This window comes from Aythya ferina, assembly GCF_964211825.1.
Source record: "Aythya ferina genome assembly, chromosome: 16".
NCBI lineage: Eukaryota > Metazoa > Chordata > Aves > Anseriformes > Anatidae > Aythya > Aythya ferina.
Window position 1 is genome coordinate 552,001 of NC_140315.1, and position 19,352 is coordinate 571,352.

The 19,352-nt window shown below is 64.2% G+C and overlaps 1 protein-coding gene across 2 annotated transcripts; it reads left to right on the forward strand.

Moving 5' to 3' along the window:
• Positions 1 to 1,096: 1,096 nt before the first annotated feature.
• VSTM2L (V-set and transmembrane domain containing 2 like) lies at positions 1,097 to 16,825 on the forward strand. Of its 2 annotated transcripts, none has more exons than XM_084537938.1 (4): positions 1,097 to 1,351; positions 11,331 to 11,500; positions 12,567 to 12,617; positions 15,539 to 16,825. In XM_084537938.1, the coding sequence occupies exons 1-4, from the start codon at positions 1,243 to 1,245 to the stop codon at positions 15,848 to 15,850; spliced, it is 642 nt and encodes a 213-aa protein (XP_084394064.1). In that variant the 5' UTR covers positions 1,097 to 1,242; the 3' UTR covers positions 15,851 to 16,825. The 2 variants fall into 2 exon arrangements, with proteins under 2 accessions (XP_084394064.1, XP_084394063.1); XM_084537937.1 differs by having other exon boundaries at positions 1,098 to 1,351; positions 12,564 to 12,617.
• Positions 16,826 to 19,352: the final 2,527 nt, after the last annotated feature.

A 19,352-nucleotide genomic window follows, 5' to 3' on the forward strand; every position in this document is an offset into this window, starting at 1 on the left:
TGTCACCAGCTGGGACCCTCGGAGCCGCCGGCTGCGTGGCGCCAGCAGCCCCGGCTCATCCATCACCGCCATCGCACTCTCCTTCCCCCCGCTTTTAACTCTAGAGGGAGTAATGAACTTGAGCAGAGATCAATGCTATCTGGTCTGCTCTTATGTGGGTTTTATTTTGACATGCGGAAAACGCTGCACACGTAGAACTCCTTTAAAACTATTGATTTGTAGCGCCAGCACCCGGCAGCGCAGCCCCCGCCGTGGGGCGCCCAGCTCTTCCCCCTGCCTGCCGGGGCCATAATGTGAAAAACGCTCCTGGAGGAACCCCGCTGAGGGCAGGGAGAAGAAATACCGTCGGTGATTTCAAGTCCAATTTGAAGAATCTCTTGGTAGCAAGCGTCTGTCTCCTTGTGGCAGGAAACACCTGAAATAATCTGATTTTGGCTGTTTATCTGGACAGCAAATATCCCTCAGCTGGCTGTGCAGGGCGCAGGTCACATCGTACGGGTGGGGGCTGCGGCTCTGCCTTCCTGCAGCTGGGTGCTCAGGCAGAGAGGCGCTGCCTGCGGGCTCCTCCTCGCGTTTCGTGCTTTTTGCCCCGGGGGGGGCATTGCAGGGGGCGCGGCCCCCCCGGCCTGGGCCTGATTCGGATCTGCCACAGGCGGGGGGCGGCGCCCGTGGGCTCGGGGGGGGGGGGGGGTTTGGCCTCAGGGCTGCAGGGCTCAGAAGTTTGGGGTCGTGCCTGGTGGGGGCGAGGTTCCCGGGGGCACCCCGGGAGCGTGGCTGCGCCCCCGGCCCCATTCCCCACCCGGGGGCGGCTCCGCGGGGGGAGCCCGGGCTGCGGGACGCGACCCCCCCCGCGCGTGGGGGCAGCTCCGGGCCGGGGGGGCTCCGGGCCGGGCCCCGCTCCTGCGCTGTGCCGGGAGCCGCCCGCGGGGGGGTGCGGGGGCGTGGGGGGGGGGCGCGGGGAAGCCCCCGCGGGGCCGCGCGTGGGGCGCGTGGGGCCCGGCCCCGCCCCGCGCACTTTAAGAATGGAGCGTGGGAAAAACTTTGGGGGTGTGCGCGGGGCCGGGATCCCTCCGCCGGGCGGGGGAGGCTCCGGGCGAGCCGCGGCACCGCCTCGCCGCGCGGCGCCCTCCGCGCGAGGGAAGAGCTCCGCAGCGCGGCGGCGCCGGGACCGCGGCGCAGCCCCGGGGACAGGGCTCGGCCCGGCGGCGCCGCCGCCCCCGGGACGGGCGCGCCCGCGGCAAGATGGGCGCCCTGGCGCTGGCCCTGGGGATTTTCCACTACCTGGGGCTCTACCTGCAGCTCGGCGCCGCCTCCCGGCACCCCCCGTGGGACGCCCCGGCGGCGGGCAGCGGTGAGCGCGGGCGGCGGGCACCGGGCACCGGGTGGCGGCTGCCCGGGGGGGGCCGGCGGGCACGGAGCGCTCCCGGGGTCGGTGCCCGGCGGTGCCGGTCCCCGGGGCTCGGTCCCCGCGGTCTCGGCCCGGGGCCGGTGGCGGGGCGGGGCGGGTCCTGCCCGGGCTGCGGGACGGGGCCGGGGGCCGGGGGCCGCGCCGGTGCCGGGCTCCGCCACCGCGGGCAGCGCCGCGTCGCGCTCCGTCGCGCCGGCGGCTCCGCGGAGCCGGGAGCTGCGGGCGGCCCGGCCGAGCCGGGGCTGGGCTCCGCCGCTCCGCTCCCCGGCGCCCGGGGGCGGCCCCGACCCCGGCCCCTGCCCCTGCCGCTGGGCGGCGGAGCCCGGGCGCTTGGCACGGCGCGGCCCCGCGCACGGCGCCGGGTAAGTGCGGACCCCCGGGCGTCCTCGTGCACGGTGCCGGGCATCCCTGTGCTCAGCTCTGTGCATCCTCGTGTGAGCGTGCATCCTCGTGCACGGCGCCGTGCACCTCCCGCTCGGCGTCGTGCGCCCTCACGGCAGGAGCGGCTCCGCTGCTGGCTCTGCCCGGGGGGAGCCCCTTCCTGCAGCCCCCGAAGTCTGCTCTAGCGCGGGGGCACCCCCAGCTGCGGGGTGCGGAGCAGGTGACGGGGACACCTCTGAGGCCGGTGCCGGGACCTGCCTTCCTCTCGCCGTGCTGACACGGGAGGGTTTAACCCGAGCCCCGGCGCTGTGACCGTGGGCTCTCTGCGGGAGCTCCGCTGCGGGGTCGCCGCCAGCCCCACGGAGCGGCTCTGGAGCAGGAGGCGCACGGGAGCTGCTCCCTGCCCCGAGGAGCCTCCAGGCAGCCCCAGCCCCACGGTGGCTGCGCCGTGCCGGGGCTGCGGGGACGCCGCGTCCTGCAGCAGTGCGGTACGTGGGCCGGCAGTCACCTGCCTGCGCCGCGCGGGAGGTTTGCCGTTTGCCTTTGCACCGGTGGGGTAAAGGCAGGAGGATTTCTGGACCCACCAGCCCGGCATGCCGGAAGGAGATGTGGGCGAACAGCCTCCATTATCCTCTGCTGCTCCCCTCAGAAATTCAGCAATAGGCGAATAAATAGTGAAATGGTCGCTGCGAGGAAGAAGGGAGCAAAGGAGAAAAATATTCTGGTAGGGTAAGTGCACTTTGGAGCCACATTACAGCTTTCAACTACGAGCAGTTCTGCAGCAACTCACTTAATCACAACAGAAACCTTTATTAACGATACTGAAAAGCAGTGAGTAAGTGGGTCATGTATAATAAGCCATTTGTGTTCAGTAGGTGAATACCAATTTGATAAAAGCTGTGTGCTGAAAACCTGTATAAATTGCTGTTTAGCAGATTGGAGATTGATCATCGCGTTGCTCGCTGGTGCAGCTTTCCCTGGCGGCGGGGCCGGGGTGCGGAGGGGCTGGATGTGGCTGGCCGGGCAGAGTGGGGCTGCCGGGGCCGGGCAGCTCCTGCCGGGCTCTGCTGCAGCCGCCCGAGCTGCCTGCCACCATCTCACGGAGCCTCTCCTGTGCGTGGCCCGGCTGGGAGTGCGCTCGCTGTTACCTCTCCCTTGGCCCCAGATGTGGGGAGGGAACCGAACGGAAACTCGGCGGGCATTGGGGGCCGCTACAGAGACCTGCGCTCCGCGGGTGAGGCCGACTCCTCCACCGATGTCCCCGCAAGCACGAGCGATGCGTTTCCAGCTCACATGGCAGCAAGAGCTGCCCTGGGAGGGAAAGGAAGTCTCCGTCAAAGAAAGTCCTTTCCCTGTCCCCACGGCAAGGGCTCTGCCCGCAGCCAGCGCCGGGCCCCGAGGCGCGGCTCCGCCGCCAGCCCCGTGGCCCCCAGGAGAGCGGCGGGCAGCAGCGCAGCTCCCCGCCGCCCCCGCGAGCCGCGCTCCTCTCCTCGGGCTGGCTCCTTCAATTATTCATGCACCCCGGCGCAGACAGCGTGTGCGCGCTGGGCTGGCGCCATCGGCTTTCAAACCTGCGCCGGCTGGGAAGCGCCAGCCTCCTTCCCAGCCTGTCTGCTCCTGGAGCGGGCAGGGAGCCGCTTGGTAAGCAGCTTGCATTGCCGGGGAGGAGAATCCTGTCTCCTTCCTCGCATCGTTTGCAAGCGCGAGTGTCTCACCATCAATAAAGCTGCTAGTTGAATGGCTGAAGGCTGGAGGGAGCCGTGCCCCGACTCCCCGGGGTGCTGCCCTTCTCCTTTGTCTCACACACCAATGATTATTCTATCAATTACTTTCATAAACACTTTGCATTGTGCTGGATTTTTTCATGCTTCCTGGTGGGAATACTCCATCCGATGTGTTTTTCCTGCTGCTGTTCGTGCAGTCATTCAACGCAATTACTTCTGACACCTCTCCTCATCAAATGTCTGCGCTTTCTTTTCCCTTGAAGAAGGCTGACAGACGACGGGCCAGACACTGGGAATTATTACGTTAGGACAGTGACAGCCAATTTTAATCATAACGCTCCCCGGGAGCGAGGCAGCACACCAGAGCGAGCAGTCGGTGCGTTCGGCAGCAGCACTGGGGCCGTGGGCAGGGCAGTGGGGCCGGGGCGCAGGGGTGGGGGCATGGAGCTGGAGACTTCTCTTTGTCCCCCTCCCGGCACCTGCTGGGGTTGGGGCTCTCCCACCCGGGGACCACCTTGGGCACTGCCTCGGGCGCTCTCCGTAGCGCCTGTGTGGGGTTACAGTTGGTGGCACAAGGGCTCGGGGGCGGTCGCTGTTCTCCAGCCCATGGGTGCAGGGCCCTGGCTGTGTCCTGCACCCTTCTCCATGGCCGTTTGCCTCAGCTCAGGTTTGGCTCCCTCCTGGCCGCCCACACGTGGTGGGACACGGGCGGCTCTGCTGCGGCCGATGCCTTGTGCTGGGGGTGCCGGGCGTGAGGTCTCGTGGGCTGGGGCTCCAGCTGCACCCAGCTCTGTCCGCCTGCTCCCAGTTAGCGCACAGCAGCCGGTGCCTTGCCCCGCTGGAGATCTCCCCCCAGCAGATGAGCACCACAGGCAGGTGATGTCTGAAGGACAGGCTGCCAAACGCCGCCTGGGGTCCCTCGGGGAGCCATAGTAACAGGCCAAGCCTTTTTTTTTTTTTTTTTTTTTTTTTTTTTTGCCACTTATGCTATCAAATAACTGCTCCTCCTCATTCCCTTTGGGAGTGAATTGTCTGAGAAACATTACTCCACTCAGCAATCCGAGAGCACAAAGTCCCCTGCCTGCACAAGGCGCTTGCCCGGCGCCGGGGCGAGCGGGGCTCTCGCTGTCGGCCCCTCCTGTGCTGCAGCGAAACGGGGGCTGCGGGCTGCAGCCCAGCCCCCGGTTGTCAAATATTAGAAATACTCGCAGGTTTCAAGGTTAATTCAAACTCCCTGGCAAGGTGAGCTCTGGCCTGATCGCAATCACAAAATTAGTTGGATTTTTTTTTTGTTGTTTTTAATTTACGCTGCAAAATTGAGGTAATTCTGCTGCTAATATGACAGTAAATAGCGGCAGAGAAATGGCTCTGCTGTGCCCACGTGCGAGCACGAGCCCTCCCTGTCCCCAGGCAGTGTCTGTGGGGCTCCAGCCTGATGCTCCCTTGGAAGAGGGGCAGGTGCAGGAGCCGCGGCTGCGTCCTTTGTGCTACAGCGGGACCTTGGGTGGGGAAAGCTGGCCCCGGGCTGGGGTTCGGTGTTGCTCTCCCTGCAGCCTCGGGGCAGGTTTCAGATCTGCAGCCAGAGCCAAGGCTGGGGGGAGCTCCGGGGGTCTGCAGGAAGGAGGGGGGGGGGCGTTCGTGCTGGCTGCGGCCGGAGCTGCTGGCCCTGCTCTCGCCGCTGACACCGGCCATCACGCCGCTGTTTATGCACTGTTGTTTTTTTTTTTCTGTGATCTGTTTTTTGACCAGGGGCCAGCATCCCTGCGCGCGGGCTTATTAGGAGGAGATTCATTCATAGATTTGAATGGGCAGATGGGAACAGGAGGGCGATTTTAGATCCAATCTGCACGGAACAAGCCAGAAACCCCGTGTCCCTGGGGGCACGGCGCGGCGAGGGCATGGAGCAGGGCATGGAGCATCTGTCCGCCTGCAGGGCAGCGTGCGGGGACGTTCTGGTCCCCCGTGACCCCTGCACAGGCAGCCTGCAGCGGGGTCGGGAGGCCCCCTGGCACTGCGTGGTGGCCGTCGGTGACAGTGACACGAGGTGGGCCAGGAGGGACGCGGTTACCTGGGGACCGGGCAGCACCCGTGGGCTGCTGTTGGCTCTGTGCAGCCGCTCCTCCTGCAGGCGTGCAAATGGGGCATGGGGCAAACACAGCCCCTGGAGCAGATCTGGGGAGCCGGCTGGGCTCAGGGTGGGGTTTGCCACTGGCGTGCCAGCGGGCAGCATCCCTGGGGAGGGCTGAGTGCTGCCAACAGGCACCGGGGAGGAGAGCGTGGGGACGGCTGTCACTGCCACCCTGTGTGCTCCTCGCAGGTTCCTCCAGCCAGGAGGGAGCAGCTCAGCTCGCCGGCAGCTCCTGCAGCTGGGTCCTGCCTCTGGTTGAGCCCCTGGTGATGGTGATGGTGGCGGTGAGCATTGGCACGGGGTGGGCTCGCTGTTGGCTCCTGCTGCTTGCAGTCCGTGCACACACGGCCCAGCCCCGCTGGGTGCCTCCCGGGGGTGCGGGCTGTAGGTGGGGCGCAGCTGGTGATGCTGCTTGGGTTGGGGTCCGGGTTTGGCACTGCCAGGGGCTGCCCCCTGCCCCAGCGCAGACCCAGGGTTGCTGTGGCCAAGCCTGGGGCCGGTTTCCTCCCAGTTCCTCCCAGCCCCAGCCCCTCAGGGCGCTCCTGCTGCAGGGGCGCGGGGAGGGGGCGTTGGAGGGCGAGGATTATCGGGAGAGCGCGGCTGAGCTGGCAATTAGTTCTCCGAGTGTCTTGACTCACCGAACCATAATAAACCATGAATTATGACTCGGAGCTTTGTGAAGGGAAAGAATAAGCCACACTTGATCGCAGCCCAAAACACAATAGCGGCAGTCCGGGGGAGGGGGTGGGGGTGGCAGCAGCGGCTCTCGCAGCGGTCCCGCGCCCCCCGCACCCGGTCCTGAGCCCCCTGCACCTCCCGCATCCTCCCCTCCCTGGGGGCTGTGGTTCCCCAGCCTCATCCCCCAGCCCCCTTCCCTCTGCTTCTCCCTCCCACGCTTGCTGTGCCATGGCAGGATTTGGGGGCGATGCTGCCCAGACCCCCACCTCTCCCCAAGGCGGGGGGCTCGGGTGCTGAGTGGGGGTGGCTGCGGGATGGGGCCGGCTGCTGGTGCTGGGTGTGCCCCCCCTGCCTGCAGCCCCAGCCTGGCTCTTGCTCAAGCCCTTGGCCCCAAATCTTCATTGCTCGGCCCTGATGGGGGGTTCCTGCAGAGTTTAGGGTGGCCCCAACCCCGTGGGCTGAGCCCTGGGAGCTCGGGGGGCCGGGAGTGGTGCGGGGCTGGTAGGGGGGGATCGGCCCCCATGGAGGGGAGCGGGTGCTGGAGCCGTCCTGCCCCTGGGTCTGCAGCTCCTGCTGCTCCCCGGGCAGAGACGTGCCTGCCGGGGGCTGTGGTTCAGTGGGGTAACTAATTCACAGAGCACTAACCAGGTAATTAATACGCATTTGCAAGTACCCGATACCTATTTCACCACCCGTCGGTGCGTGTTTACACAAATATCACCCTCCTGCATGCCCATGGGGCTGCCCCAGCCGGGTCCCCGCAGGACCTGACCGCGGTGTGTCCCTCCTGTCCCTGGTCCCTGTTGTGTCGGTGGCTTCTGGGACCAGCCCTGGGGTCTCTGTGCCTCCTGGTCCCCCCCAGCTCTTTTCCTTGGCTCCTGCAGAGCTGCTCCCCCCCCCAGGTCTTTCTCCCTTTCTGCTCCTGCCCCCCTCGCCCAGGGATGCCCCTGCCTGCTCCGCACCCGTCTGTTCGGCGAGGCGTTACGAAGTGCTCCTGGCAGGTTCGTGCAGCGCTTGCCAACCTGCAGGTGCCCCCAGGTTATTCCCCCCCCCGCCTCCACTGCCCCCCCTTACCACTGCGATGCTCCCACTGCCCCCGGGGGCTCTGCCAGGCGTGGGCTGTGGGTGCCCGGGGCTGGGAAAGCCACCGAACCCACGGGCATCTGGGGGGGTCCCCATGGAGCAGAGAGCACCAGGGCGAGGGGGGCGCAGGGTCCCGCGGTCGCTTCCAGGCACCCAACGTGGCCGTGGCCTCGCAGCAGGGGCCCCATCCTCAACCCCCCCTCCCGTGGAGGCGGCCACGGGGCCGGATCCTGCCCCCGCGGGGAGGGAGCCGGGCAGCTGCTATATCTCCGGTTTATGAGAGCACCAAGCTGTCCCAGCAGGCGTTTTCAATTCCGTTTATCTGTGTTTCCCCATTGAGTTCATTTTATTTCCCCTGATTTTTGTTTCCTGGAAGATTTATCGATCCTGATTTTCTCAGTTTATGACAGGTACCAGGCCATAAACCACGCGGAGCCGTGAGCCCATTGCAGTCCCCCTCCCTTTGTCTGGGAGGACGCGGCGCCAGCGCCAGCGGAGGGGAGAGGGACGGGGCTGGGGGGGCAGGTGGGGGCCGCAGCGCTCACAGCCCTGTGTGCGTGGAGCAGATCTCTGCTCGTCCCTGCTGTGCCAGGGGGCTGTGGGGCTGCCCCATTGCACAGCCCCCTGGTGCCGGGGGCTCCTCTGCCCGGTCCCCTGCAGGGGGGCAACGCTGGGGCCGGTGCGAGCCCCACGGAGCCGCGTCCCTGCTGCCCGCACGGTGCCCTTGGTGCCCCCACCAGCACAGGGGGTGGTTTTGGCCACGGTGCTCTGTGGGGGCACTCGGGCACCGGGTGTGCTGAGATGCAGGAGCCCTGCTCCTTGCAGGGGCACGGCACGGGCTGGGGGAGGCTCTGTGCCGCCGTGGCCACCCTGCTCCATCCTCTCCCTGCCACCAGCTCCACCGTGACGGCCCCGTCACTGCTCGCCTTGGAGGGTCCCCAAACTGTTCATCACTTCCATAGGCCATTGAGAAGCGCAGGAGCCAGCTGCCAATTCACTGCCTGATCAGAAGGTAACGCCATCATAGCCCTAATTAAGGTGATTCTTTATTCTACCTCTGCCGGCAGCTGGGTCCGATGCTCCTGCCCTTGTCCTCGGGTGTGCTGCCGGCCCCGTGCCGGGCGGTGGGAGGTCGGGCAGTGATGGAAGGGGGGAGATGGGGTCTGGTGGTGGCTGAGACGGGGCTGGGAGCCCACCGGGCGCTGTGCAGCCCAGCACAGCACCTTCCTTAGCAAACCCTGGCTGAGCGCAGCTGGCCTGATGGTGAAGCTCAAAAACCCCCAAAGCAGTGGATCCGAGGAGATGCCTGATCCCAAACAGGGCTGCGACCTGCTGGCCTGAGCCCCCCAGCGCTGCCTCTGCTCCCCGGGGTGTCTGTGGAGATGGGAGACCCCCGGGGGCTCTGCCTGCTTCACGGGGCTTTGCTGTGGCACTGCAGGGGGGGTGAGGGGCTGGGATGTGCGGGGAGGTGTCCTCGCCTCCCCTCGTGCTGTCAGACATTATTTGTGTCCTGCTTCTGCTCCCTCTGCCGTCGCTGGGTGCTTTGTGAGCTGTGTGCTGCGAGCCCCCAGCTGCTGCTCATGGGGTGCACGGGGTGGGGTAGGGGGAAGGCTCCATCCCCCCGCTGGTGCTCGTCCTGCTCGTGGACCAGGGACATCCCTGCAGGACCCAGGGGACCCCCGGCACTCGGTGAGGATGGGGCCGTGCTTGTGGTCCCAAACCCACGCCAGTCCGTTCTGCTCTGTGGATTTTTAGGGTTAGGGCAGAGACGTGGGGCTGGCCGAGGGGTGCAGCCAGCCTGCCCGCTGCATGGGGCCTTTGTGGCCTCGTGGGGCCGCATCCTGAGCAGTGCTGAGGTTGCTCCAAGCCTCTCTGCTGGAGCCCGGCTCTGCCCTGGCAAAGCAGGGTCCCAGCCCCTCCTGGTGGCAGCGGGAGGGGTCCTGGGGCAGGGGCTGGAGCAATGGGGAGGGGGCAAACACCTCGGGCCGGGGGCCCTGGCAGCGCCCGCCTGGGTGTGGATGCGCTTCGGGGAGGCCGAGCCCTGAAGTTAATTAATACGTAGCTTCCCAATTAAAATCTGAAAGAAAGAAGGTGCATGATTCCATCAAGCCTTTTCTCCGCTCGCTGCCAAATTCCCGTCCGTGGGAGCTGATTTTAATTGTGTTCCGAGTAATTCAGCCGTGGGCTGCAGACCTGGGGCCGCCCAGCACAAAGCCAGCCCCTCAGACTGCAATTAACGCCCTGCAGGCTGCCTCCATGAGCAGCCAGGGAGATGCAGCGGGGGGGAGGAGGGCGCACGGTGCCTGTTGGGGCTGCCGCGGGGGTCAGGGGGTGTCTGCGGGACCCCGGCGCTGGGGAGGGGGCTGGGGGTCAGGCGGATGCAGCACCTGTGGGGTCAGCTCCTTGCTGTGCCATGCAGCGTTTAAATAAAGCCATAGCTGGGGCTCAGGGAAAGCCTCTGCCACCGCCGTGCAGGGATGATGTGACCACGGGGTGAGCATGGGGTGACCATGGGGTGACCATGGCACAACCATGGGGTAACCGCGGCACAGCCACAGCCGGCGGCGGGACCTGGCCCAGGGGAGGGGTCCCATGGGGGGCTCTGGTCCCGGTGGGCTCTGGTCCGAGGCGGGTTCCTTGCCTCGTGCCGGCCGTGCCACGTGTCCCTCTGCAGCCAGCGCCGGGCCCTCGTGCTCTGTGTGCGGCCCCAGACCGCGGGGCCGCGTCCCCAGCCGCCGCTTCCTCCTGCAGGCTCTCCTGCACGGCGCCCGTGCGTCTCCTGGGACCAGGTCCTGTGCGAGCGGGGGCAGCGGGAGCGGTGCCGGGAATTCAGCCGGGAGAGCGGGACGCTCGTTAAGCCCCTTACGCTGTGTATTTTCCTCCGTTCCCCCGCTAAGATGGATTAAAGGAAAGCGATAAGTGTAAGGGATTTCCATGCGTCCAGGGGGACAGAGAGATATTAAAGGTATTAACTTTTCTGTCTAGGCTGATAATAATTCGTTTTCAGGCGGGATCGGGACTCGGTGAGAAGCCCTGGGGAGCTGTGTGCTGCTCCCCGAGGGGTGGGTGCCCTCTGGGTGCACCCAAGGGACCCGTGCGGCAGCTGGGAGCTGGCAGCACCAGCAGCACGTGGCACGGGGAGGGACAGATCCTGCTCGGGGCTGGGCAGGTGGGGGCACGGTGCTGCCCCCTCCACGTGCACTTGCTCATGAGGATCCTGGGGACGTGGGCGCCTGCATCCTCCCTGCATCCAGCCCCGCTCCGGAGCCGTTTCCAGCAGGACCGGGGCCACCCCAGGGCAGCAGGGGGGGGGGATGCTATCAGCCCCGGGTCCGGCTGTGCCAGCTCTGGGGGCTCAGCCCCCATCCCCACGCTGTGCCGGGGAGAAGACGCCGTGAGAGGCGCCGCAGATTGTGACAATAACATTTCCTAGTGACCTGCACGCTGGGGCCGCCTTTACAGAGGAACAATAATCTCTCCAGAGAAGATGAAAAGAATTCTAATTACATCTCCGAACAATATTTGTTTTGAGAGAGGAAAGCAAACCATATGGCATGTGGGAGACTGTTTGGGGGCCGCATTAAACAAGGATTTGTTTTTCATTTATGCTCTGATTTAAGCGGAGATGCGATCACGCTGTATTTATTTACTACCTCCTGGAGGCGCGTGGGGTCCCGCGCCCGCTCCAGGGCAGGAGGGCACCGGGGGCATGGGGTCACCCGGGGGGGCTTGCACTGCCCTGGGCTGCCCTGGGCTGCTTCGTGTAGTGCTGTGGGGCTGGGCTGCTCGTGAGGGGGGAGACGGGGACGGCAGCGGCCACCCCTGCGTGGCAGGGACGGGTCCAGCGAGGAGCTTGGTGGGGCCGTCCCCTCGCCACTCGGTGGCACCGTGCCCGCAGGCACCCACACCCCCGCTGTGCCCCCTGCAGCCCTGTTCACCGAGACCCCGCACGACATGACGGCCCAGGCCGGCGAGGACGTGGAGATGGCGTGCTCCTTCCGAGGCAGCGGCTCCCCGTCCTACTCCCTTGAGATCCAGTGGTGGTACGTCCGCAACCACAAGGACTGGACAGACAAACAGACGTGGGCTTCCAGCCAGGTAACCGCCCGGCCTGCCTCTCCCTCCCGCTGCGCACCACAGCCCTTCCCCACCCTGTCTGTAGGGGTTGCCCAGTGTCCTGTACTGGTGTCCCCAGTGCCTCCCCGGGGCACCTCCTGCAGGGAGTGCGCAGCCCCCGTCCGTGCCAAGGGTGCTCTGCAGTGGGAGTGGGGCAGGGCTGTCCTGCTGTCCTGCCCCAGCAGCCGTGGGGCCAGATGGCACATCCCCGGGGATCTGACATAGGGTGGGGGGTAGAGGGGTGGTCTTTGTGCTTCTGCCTTCGCCCATCTCATCACAAACTTGTTCTGTCGGATCCATCCCTGCATCATCCCCCACCCCCCTTTTTTTCCCCCATTTCTGTGTATATCGGTCTTGGCAAACAGCTGTCTCTTTATTTCTCTTTCTGTTCACACAGAGATAAGGGCCAAATAATGGAAAGGCAGCTTTAGGTATTTTAATGAGCCTTTATTATTGTGTCTTTGGCAGAGCTGCTGCCGGCATTACCATAAATCGAGAGGCACGGGGCAGGGGCAGCGGGCGCGGGGCGGGGGGGGCAGCGTGGTGGGACCCTGACTCCTGCACCCTCCTCGCTGCTGCCAGCTCGGGGCTCCCCCGGGAGCGCTCATGGCAATCGGGGCAGGGGCTGGGCTGTGCAGGAGGGGGATTTTGGGGAGAGGCCCCCCCGCAGTGGTGATGCTGCAGCAGGCAGGGCTCCGGCCCCCGCCTTGGGTGGGCTCGTGGCCACTGCTGGAGCTGGGCTGTGGTGGGAGCAAGCAGCCCGGCCTCCCCTTGCCCCCTGCATCCCTGCCCTCCCTGGTTGCCCCGTGCTGCCCACACGGCTCCATCTGCCCGGGTTCTGCCCAGACGCCCCTCGCCCTCCTCCTCCTTGCTCGGGGCTGTGCAGCCGCCGCTCGCCCACCTCGGCCCCTTCCTGGCCCAGCCTTTGAAGCTGGGCTCCTGGCGGAGGTGGGAATTGCTCTGATGGCTTTTCTCCCTCCTTCCAGCTCAACTAATGCTTTTTCTCCCCCTCTCCGGTCTCCCTCCCCCATCCCTCTCTTCCCAGCAGCTAAAAGCATCGCAGCAGGAGGAGGCTGGGAAGGACGCGACAAAAATAAGCGTGAGTTTTGATAATGATTCTTGCAAGGACTTTAATCGAGGGCACAGCTGTAACTTTTCCCCAGAATGCTGGTGCTCAGAATTGCACAGACCTGCTGGGGGTGGGGGGGGCAGGGGCTGCTTTCTTTGGGGGCTTTTGTCTCTCTCTTTTCAAGGGCCAAGCTGCCAGAACGCGTGTGCTGGGGGCACTGGAACAGCCTGGGCTGGGTCCTGGGGCGTCCTTCAGATGCGATTCCTGTAGGCATCCGAGGAGCAGGTTTACACTCAGGAGAAAATAATCTGATTTACTCCCCGGATTAGCATTCCAAAGCCATTTAGGCTCATGTGAACAGAATCAGAAGACACTAATTAGTTAAATAAAATAAATGCTCTCGGCCCCTTTGCTGTCGCACATGCGCCCTCGCTGGCCGTGGCTGCCCTGGCCGGGTGGCGCGGTGCCGTCCCCGCCACGGGGCAGGGGCAGGGGCAGGGACAGAGCGCGTGGCCGGTGTCCTGCTGGTTCCCCTCTGCCCCTGCCCCGTGGGCGAGGAGGGGTGGCTGTGGCAGGCACCCCACGGCCAGCATCAGCCCCTCTGCCCTGGTGCTCGTCCCAGGGCAAGGACAGAAAGTGCCAGGGCAAGTAGAATGCCAAAAAGCTTCGTGATTTAGGGCATTGCCTCTCATTTCTCATCTGTGGGGATTAGCACATGTAAATTCTATTGCCGGTAATGAATTCCCCAGGGAGACAATATCCCCTTTGATCTATTTTCTTCATTGCTTCCCGAGGTTTGAGCCCCCATTTGTCACTTTTCTCATGATGGGCAATGTAACGCTCCCAGAATTAATGTCTAAAGCCCAGCAGGTGCCTTCAAAATCCCTCCCTGGGATTCTCTGGCTTGCTCTCATGCTCAGCTGAGTGCTGATTGCGACCAGGAGTTCTGCCCCTTTCTGAAATGGAGATCTTCCAGCCGGACCCGAGGTGGCTGCCCAGCTCCTGGGCCGGATCTGGCCCCACCATGGAGCTGCGCACACCGACCCCTTGTGCCGTGGGGAGCCGGGGTGCCAGGGCTGCCTTCTGCCCCGAGTGTCCACAGCAGCTCGGGTGCCTCCAGCAGGTTTTGGGAGCAGAAAGCTTTGCTAAAAACGTCTGCACCGCATGGGAGAGCAGCTCTTGGTCCTCCCGCACGTGCTGCCCTGCTCCCATGTGGGTCCTTCTGCTCCTCCGGGTGGGGATTTTGGGCCACCCCGTAGCTTGGCCACCCCACACATCCTGGGCAGAGCAGCCATGGGCAGAATGACCTGTCCGGGCACGGGAGGGGAACAGGGCCAGGGCTCCTGCTCAACTCTGCCGTCGCATTTTTTCAGCATAATTAGGCAGTTAATTACATGCGGGAATGTAATCAATGCATGTGCGTGTGCAGCTATGATTTATTTCAAAGCACAATGGGTGTGATGCTTCTGCTGTTTCCTTCCAGATCAAGCCACCAGGGAGAGGCTTGAGATTTAAACTATTCTTTTGGTTATTTTAAAAGTCCTTGATTATTAAATGTTTACAGAATAAGGAAGATAAATGAACAAAGGCAAGACAACAACACAACCGGTTCTGATAAAATGCGCACGACAGACAAAGAGGCAATTGACTGAAAACAAACGGCAGCGTAGTAAAACAATACAAAACAATGTAGAACCCATGCAGAAACCATCACACTAGGCAGCCCTTGGCCATCTTTTACCCACCAAAACATAGCGAGGTATCAGACAGCCCGTTACCGGCTCACCTCGCAGCATCAGGGATGGGACAGCACGTGATGGGGGACGGTGCCGTGGGACATCCCCACAGGGTTTGAAGCAAGCCCACCCTACCATGGAGCTGCATTTCCAGAGCCCGAGGTTCTGCTGCCCCAGTGGCATTTTGAGGGGCTGGAGCAGCCGTTTGCTGCGCAGTAGCAAACACGCAGTCCTGGCTTTATCATTTTTCTCCCTTTCAGTCCTTTACAGAACAGCCTGATGTTTCGCCAGTCGTTCACTGGTCCCCTGGGGGCTGCAGGGAGCGGCTGTGTGTCTGTCCTGGCCCTGCTGTGGAGCACGGGTCGTGTTGCTCTGCTCGCAGCCAGTGGAGCTGGGAACATTACAAGCAGCCATAAAATTATCCAGCCCGTTATAATTCAGCCACAGGACGAGGCTCGCTGACCTGCCAGGGCAGTGGTTGCGCTGGCCGACTGCAGTGCCAGCAAATGGGGGGGCTCTTTTATTAGTTCCAGGTTTCCCAGCCATTAACTTCTAAGTGACTCCTTGTTCTACTAACACAAAGGTTTTTCTTGAAGGTCCTCTCGCACTACGTCATTGGTTCTCTCGCATGCTCTGTACCACGGCCTTGTCACCCCGGTGCCCTCGTGGGGCCGGTGCTGCTGCTCCTGCCCCGGCGCTCCCCCCTCTGCCTCCTCAGCCAGGAGTTTGTGACTCTTTGGTTGTGTCTCCCAGCCCAATTTCTAAACACCATAAAATCTTCAGCTAACAAATGCGGTGGCAAGTAGAAAAATGGCCTTTGCCATCCAGTGTGATTATAGGGAACAGAGCCAGGGGCCTCAGGGCGGGTTATAAATCTGATTTATTGACCTAACCCAATAGCAGCCGCAGCTCTGGCTAGTGAGTAAGTCTTAAATTTCATTGGGTGATAAATACTGAGAGCGAATCAATTTGGTAGAAAAGCTAATTAGCCGGCGTGGTTCTGCATCGATCTTCGAGCCCCGCTCACCCGGGCGCACGCTGGGGATTTCATCCTATTGTGACCCAGGGCTGGGGCTGGGGGGGCCCCTTCGGCCGTCTGTGCTCACCCGGAGGGACCCAGCACACGGCGTCACGGCACGGGTGGGGGCTGGCACCGCGGGGCCGGGGGCACCCAGGGGCACAGGGGCTGCCTGACCCCCGTCTGCTCCGCCGCAGGTGGTGAAGGTGGTCGGCAGCAACATCTCCCACAAGCTGCGGCTGTCCCGGGTGAAGCCGGCAGATGAGGGGACGTACGAGTGCCGGGTGATCGACTCCAGTGACGGCAAGGCGCGGCACCACAAGGTGAAGGCGTACCTGCGGGTGGAGGAGGCGGGGGGCCTGGGGCACCCCCAGGACACCCAGCTGCGGGGCGCCCCGCTCCCGGACCCCTCCGTGCCAGGCTCGGCCCACGCGCACCACCACCACCACCACCACAAAGCCGGGAAGGAGCTGAAGAAGCGCTCGGTGGACGCCTCCTGCGTGCTGTAGGCAGGCGGTGCCAGGGGGGACGCCGGAGCCCCCCAGCCCCCGGACTCAGCGGAGCCGTCGAGGGTCCCGCACTGCTACCAGAGACTGGCCCCACCGCCCCGCATCGCCCGCCGCCCCCCGGGCCCCCTCCTCCCATCGCCACCGCGGTTTCTTCCCCCACCCCGTGGCGTGGCGGTGCCGGGGCTGGAGCATGGGAGCAGGACGGGCACACTGGGGCCCCCAGCTCACCACTGGGGCTGGGACCAGTGCCAGGGCTGTGCGCCAATGCGTGGCGGTCCCTGTCCCCACCAGCCCCACGCGGGGCAGCCCCCCCGCTGCTTGCTGCCACCCGCTGCACTGCGCGCCCCGGCTTTCTGTCCCTGCCCGCAGGAATCCTCCACTCACCCCCTTGTGCTTTGCAGAGCGAACCCCATCCTTTCCCCCGTAGGAGGCCCAGTTTAGTTGCTCTTTTCCAGCCCCACAGCACATCTATAAGTTAGGGCATCCATTCTTAAGGACTGTATATAGCGCCTCTCCCTCCCCTGCCTGTCCCAAAGCTGCCCCAGCACGTCGAGGCCTGAGCTCAGCGGAGGAAGGACGGCACGGCACGCTCCCGGCACGCTCCCGGCATGCTCAGCCGTTGGCTGTGGGGCTCGGGGAGCCCCAAGGCCGGAGCTGGCCCACCCCCGTGCATTGCTGCCCCCTGCCCTCCGCATTTCCTGGGGGAAAGGGAGGCTCACAGCCAGCCCCGGCTGCCGCTGCTCCATCCCCGGGGCTGCTGCTGCCTGTGCCCCCATTCCTGCCCACGCTCCCCTCCCTCCGCACTGCCCCGTGCCCCTCACCCGGCTCGGGGGCAGGTGGCAGAGTCTGGCCCCCATGGGCAAGTTCTGCCACTGGGGAGGGGGCCGTGGAGGGGAGAGGGCTGGGGGCTCCCTGCTGCCCTCGCCCCCAGCCTGCACCCCCAGCTCCCTGCAGCTAATAAAGCTCCTTAACAAACCCTGCCTGGGTCTCTGTCCTTGGGGGGGCGGGGAGCGGTGGTTCTGGCACTGTCTTGGGGAAAAAAAAAGGGGCCCAGCTGGGGCTTCCCTCGCGCTGTGCCCAGGTGGAGACAAGCATCAGGCACGCAGCTGGGGCTCGGTGTTAAAGGGAGGCTGAGCCGCAGCAGGGTGGTGCTGGGCTGCGTGCGGGATGTGGCTCTGGTGAGTGGGGGCTGTGCTGCACCACGGGTGCTCGGGGTGGGTGCAGTGGGACCAGGCTCTGCCCCATCAGTTGGAGAGGAGCTCCCGGGGCTTTGGCAGCGCCCAGCTCAGCCCTGCTGCCCGCTGGGCGAGCACTTGCGCTGTGCCGAACCCCGGCTCCTCTGGTTTATGGAGCTGTGGAGCTCCATTGCGCTTGCTTCTCGGTGTGCTGATATTAAGCAATTTGTCATGCATTAGAGTAACAAAAGCAAAAGCTGCTGGCCTGGTGTCAGCCAGTGCCGGAGGCAGAGGAAGGGCACGGCCGGGGGCGGCCACGAGAGCTGCTCTCGCCTTCACCGCCTGCTGTGGGTTTCATTTGCAGGAGCCATGATCACACGGGAGGAAACTGCACAGGAGCCTATAAATACACCGGATACTTTGTCAGGAGAGAAATATTAACCGGCTCCAGGGAAAGGGGGCTTTTGTTGGAAATTCTGCTTTGCCACAAGCAATAACAGTGGCGGCTCTGTAGATCTCTCCCTGACGGAGCTGCTCGTGCTTGTGTTGCACTCTGATGCTTCTTGTCAGGGAAATGTATCTCTGGGGTGGGAGGAGAAGGGATGGGAGGAATCAGCTACCACCGCAATAAAAACAGTCTACAGGGGAGGAAAAGGAAGAGCTGGAGCCGCTTTGAGGAGGGTGAAAGGCTGCAAATCACCTCAAATGGCGAGCAAACAAATTGCTGTTTGGTGTAGTAATTTGCAAAACCTAGAGGCAAGCTTTTAAAAATAACAGGTTTTATTGGAAGAGATTCATTTTGCTGAGTTTATGGGAGATGTTGGGAGCAGGAGCGGAACGGGCCCCCGGGGGGCTGCGTGCCTGCCCGGGGCTGTGCCCCCCCCCCTCCAGCAGCCCTGGGGTGCGGAGCTGCTCCCAATGGAGGTGGCTGGGATGGAGCTGGCCCTGTCCCCCCCCACCCATGGGTGGTGTTGTGGCCCCCCTGGCCCTGCTGGAGCCGGGCAGCCCTCCGTCCGACAGGGCCAGGCGAGCGGGCTGAGCTTAGTATGCAAGTCACTGCCGGGGAGGAGCCGAGCCTGGTGGAAATGCCATCTCCACACAGGCACTCTTCTGACCATTATCCTGCTTCAGACAAAAGCAATTTACTCTGCCTGTAATAAAGCAGGGGTGATAACGAAGCTGGGAAGAGCTGTGACAGGCGGCCGTGTGGCGGAGCAGGCCAGCCCCTCTCCCTGCCGGCCTGCAGGATGGCCGGGACGCCTGGGGATGGCAGTGCCGGGGGTCTCAGCACCATCACTTGTGCCAGAGGCTGGCTGGCAGGATGGGACATGGCTGGGACGTGGCCGGGCACCATGGCACACAGCGTGGTGACCCAGCACCCCGACCCGCTCAACAGCATGGAGCCCAGGCCCCACCGCGTGCCCCCTGCCTCTGGGGGTGACCCCCTGTGTCTGGCCATGGGGTGTGGGGACAGCAGCGGTGAGCCCAGCCCGGCCCCCCCAGCTCGGTGGGCTCTCTGTGAGCGTACCCAGCCCAGGAACCGGGCGGCTGCTTTGCTGGGCCAGCAGGAAGCCCAGGCTGAAATGACAGCCCGAGGGCCCCTTCCTGATCGATGCAGCCGCTTCCAGTTGTTCCCCTGCCACCAGCTCTGCCACATGGGGAAGTTTGTAATTAGAACTTCGCTCGTTCCTCTCCCGTTGCTGCAGCCCTCCTGCCGGTTGTGCCATCCTGCCGAGAAAAGGCAGCCGCTGCCTCCCTCACCCAGCCCACGGTCGGGGAGGGATGTCGGGGTGGTGGCACCCCAGGATCGGGGGCTGATGGCCCAGTCCCTCTGGTAGCCTTGAGCAGTGGTTCCCCACCGGGCGAGGAGCTCGGGGATGGCTGCAGGGCCCAGGGCCTGCCTTGGGGGGGGCTCAGAGCACCACAGGAGGTGTGGTGGCTTCCCGAGGAGCAGGAACACCTCCTGGGACGCTGTGTGTGGAAGCTGTGGTGCCACTGCCCCTCTGCTCCTGCAGTCATCTGTGCTGGGTCCTGAGCAGCAGCGGTGCTGTGGGACTGTTCCCTGCCTCAGCCCTCCCCTGGCGTCCCCTCCATGGGTGCTCATCCCCGAGCCGGGTCCCTCCAGCACCTCGCGGTGGGCCTGGTGGGGAGCCTCGGAGATGCTTCAGGTCACTCGTGTGAGGGAAACGGCAGGATCCGAAGGTGCTGATATCTAGGAATGGGAACTAGCATGCTTGTGGCCGCAGGGGAATGCGGAGCAGCTGGTGTGAGGCCTGGGCTTTTATGCTACAAAAAAGCTAGAAGAAAGGGTACTGGTTTTTCTTTTT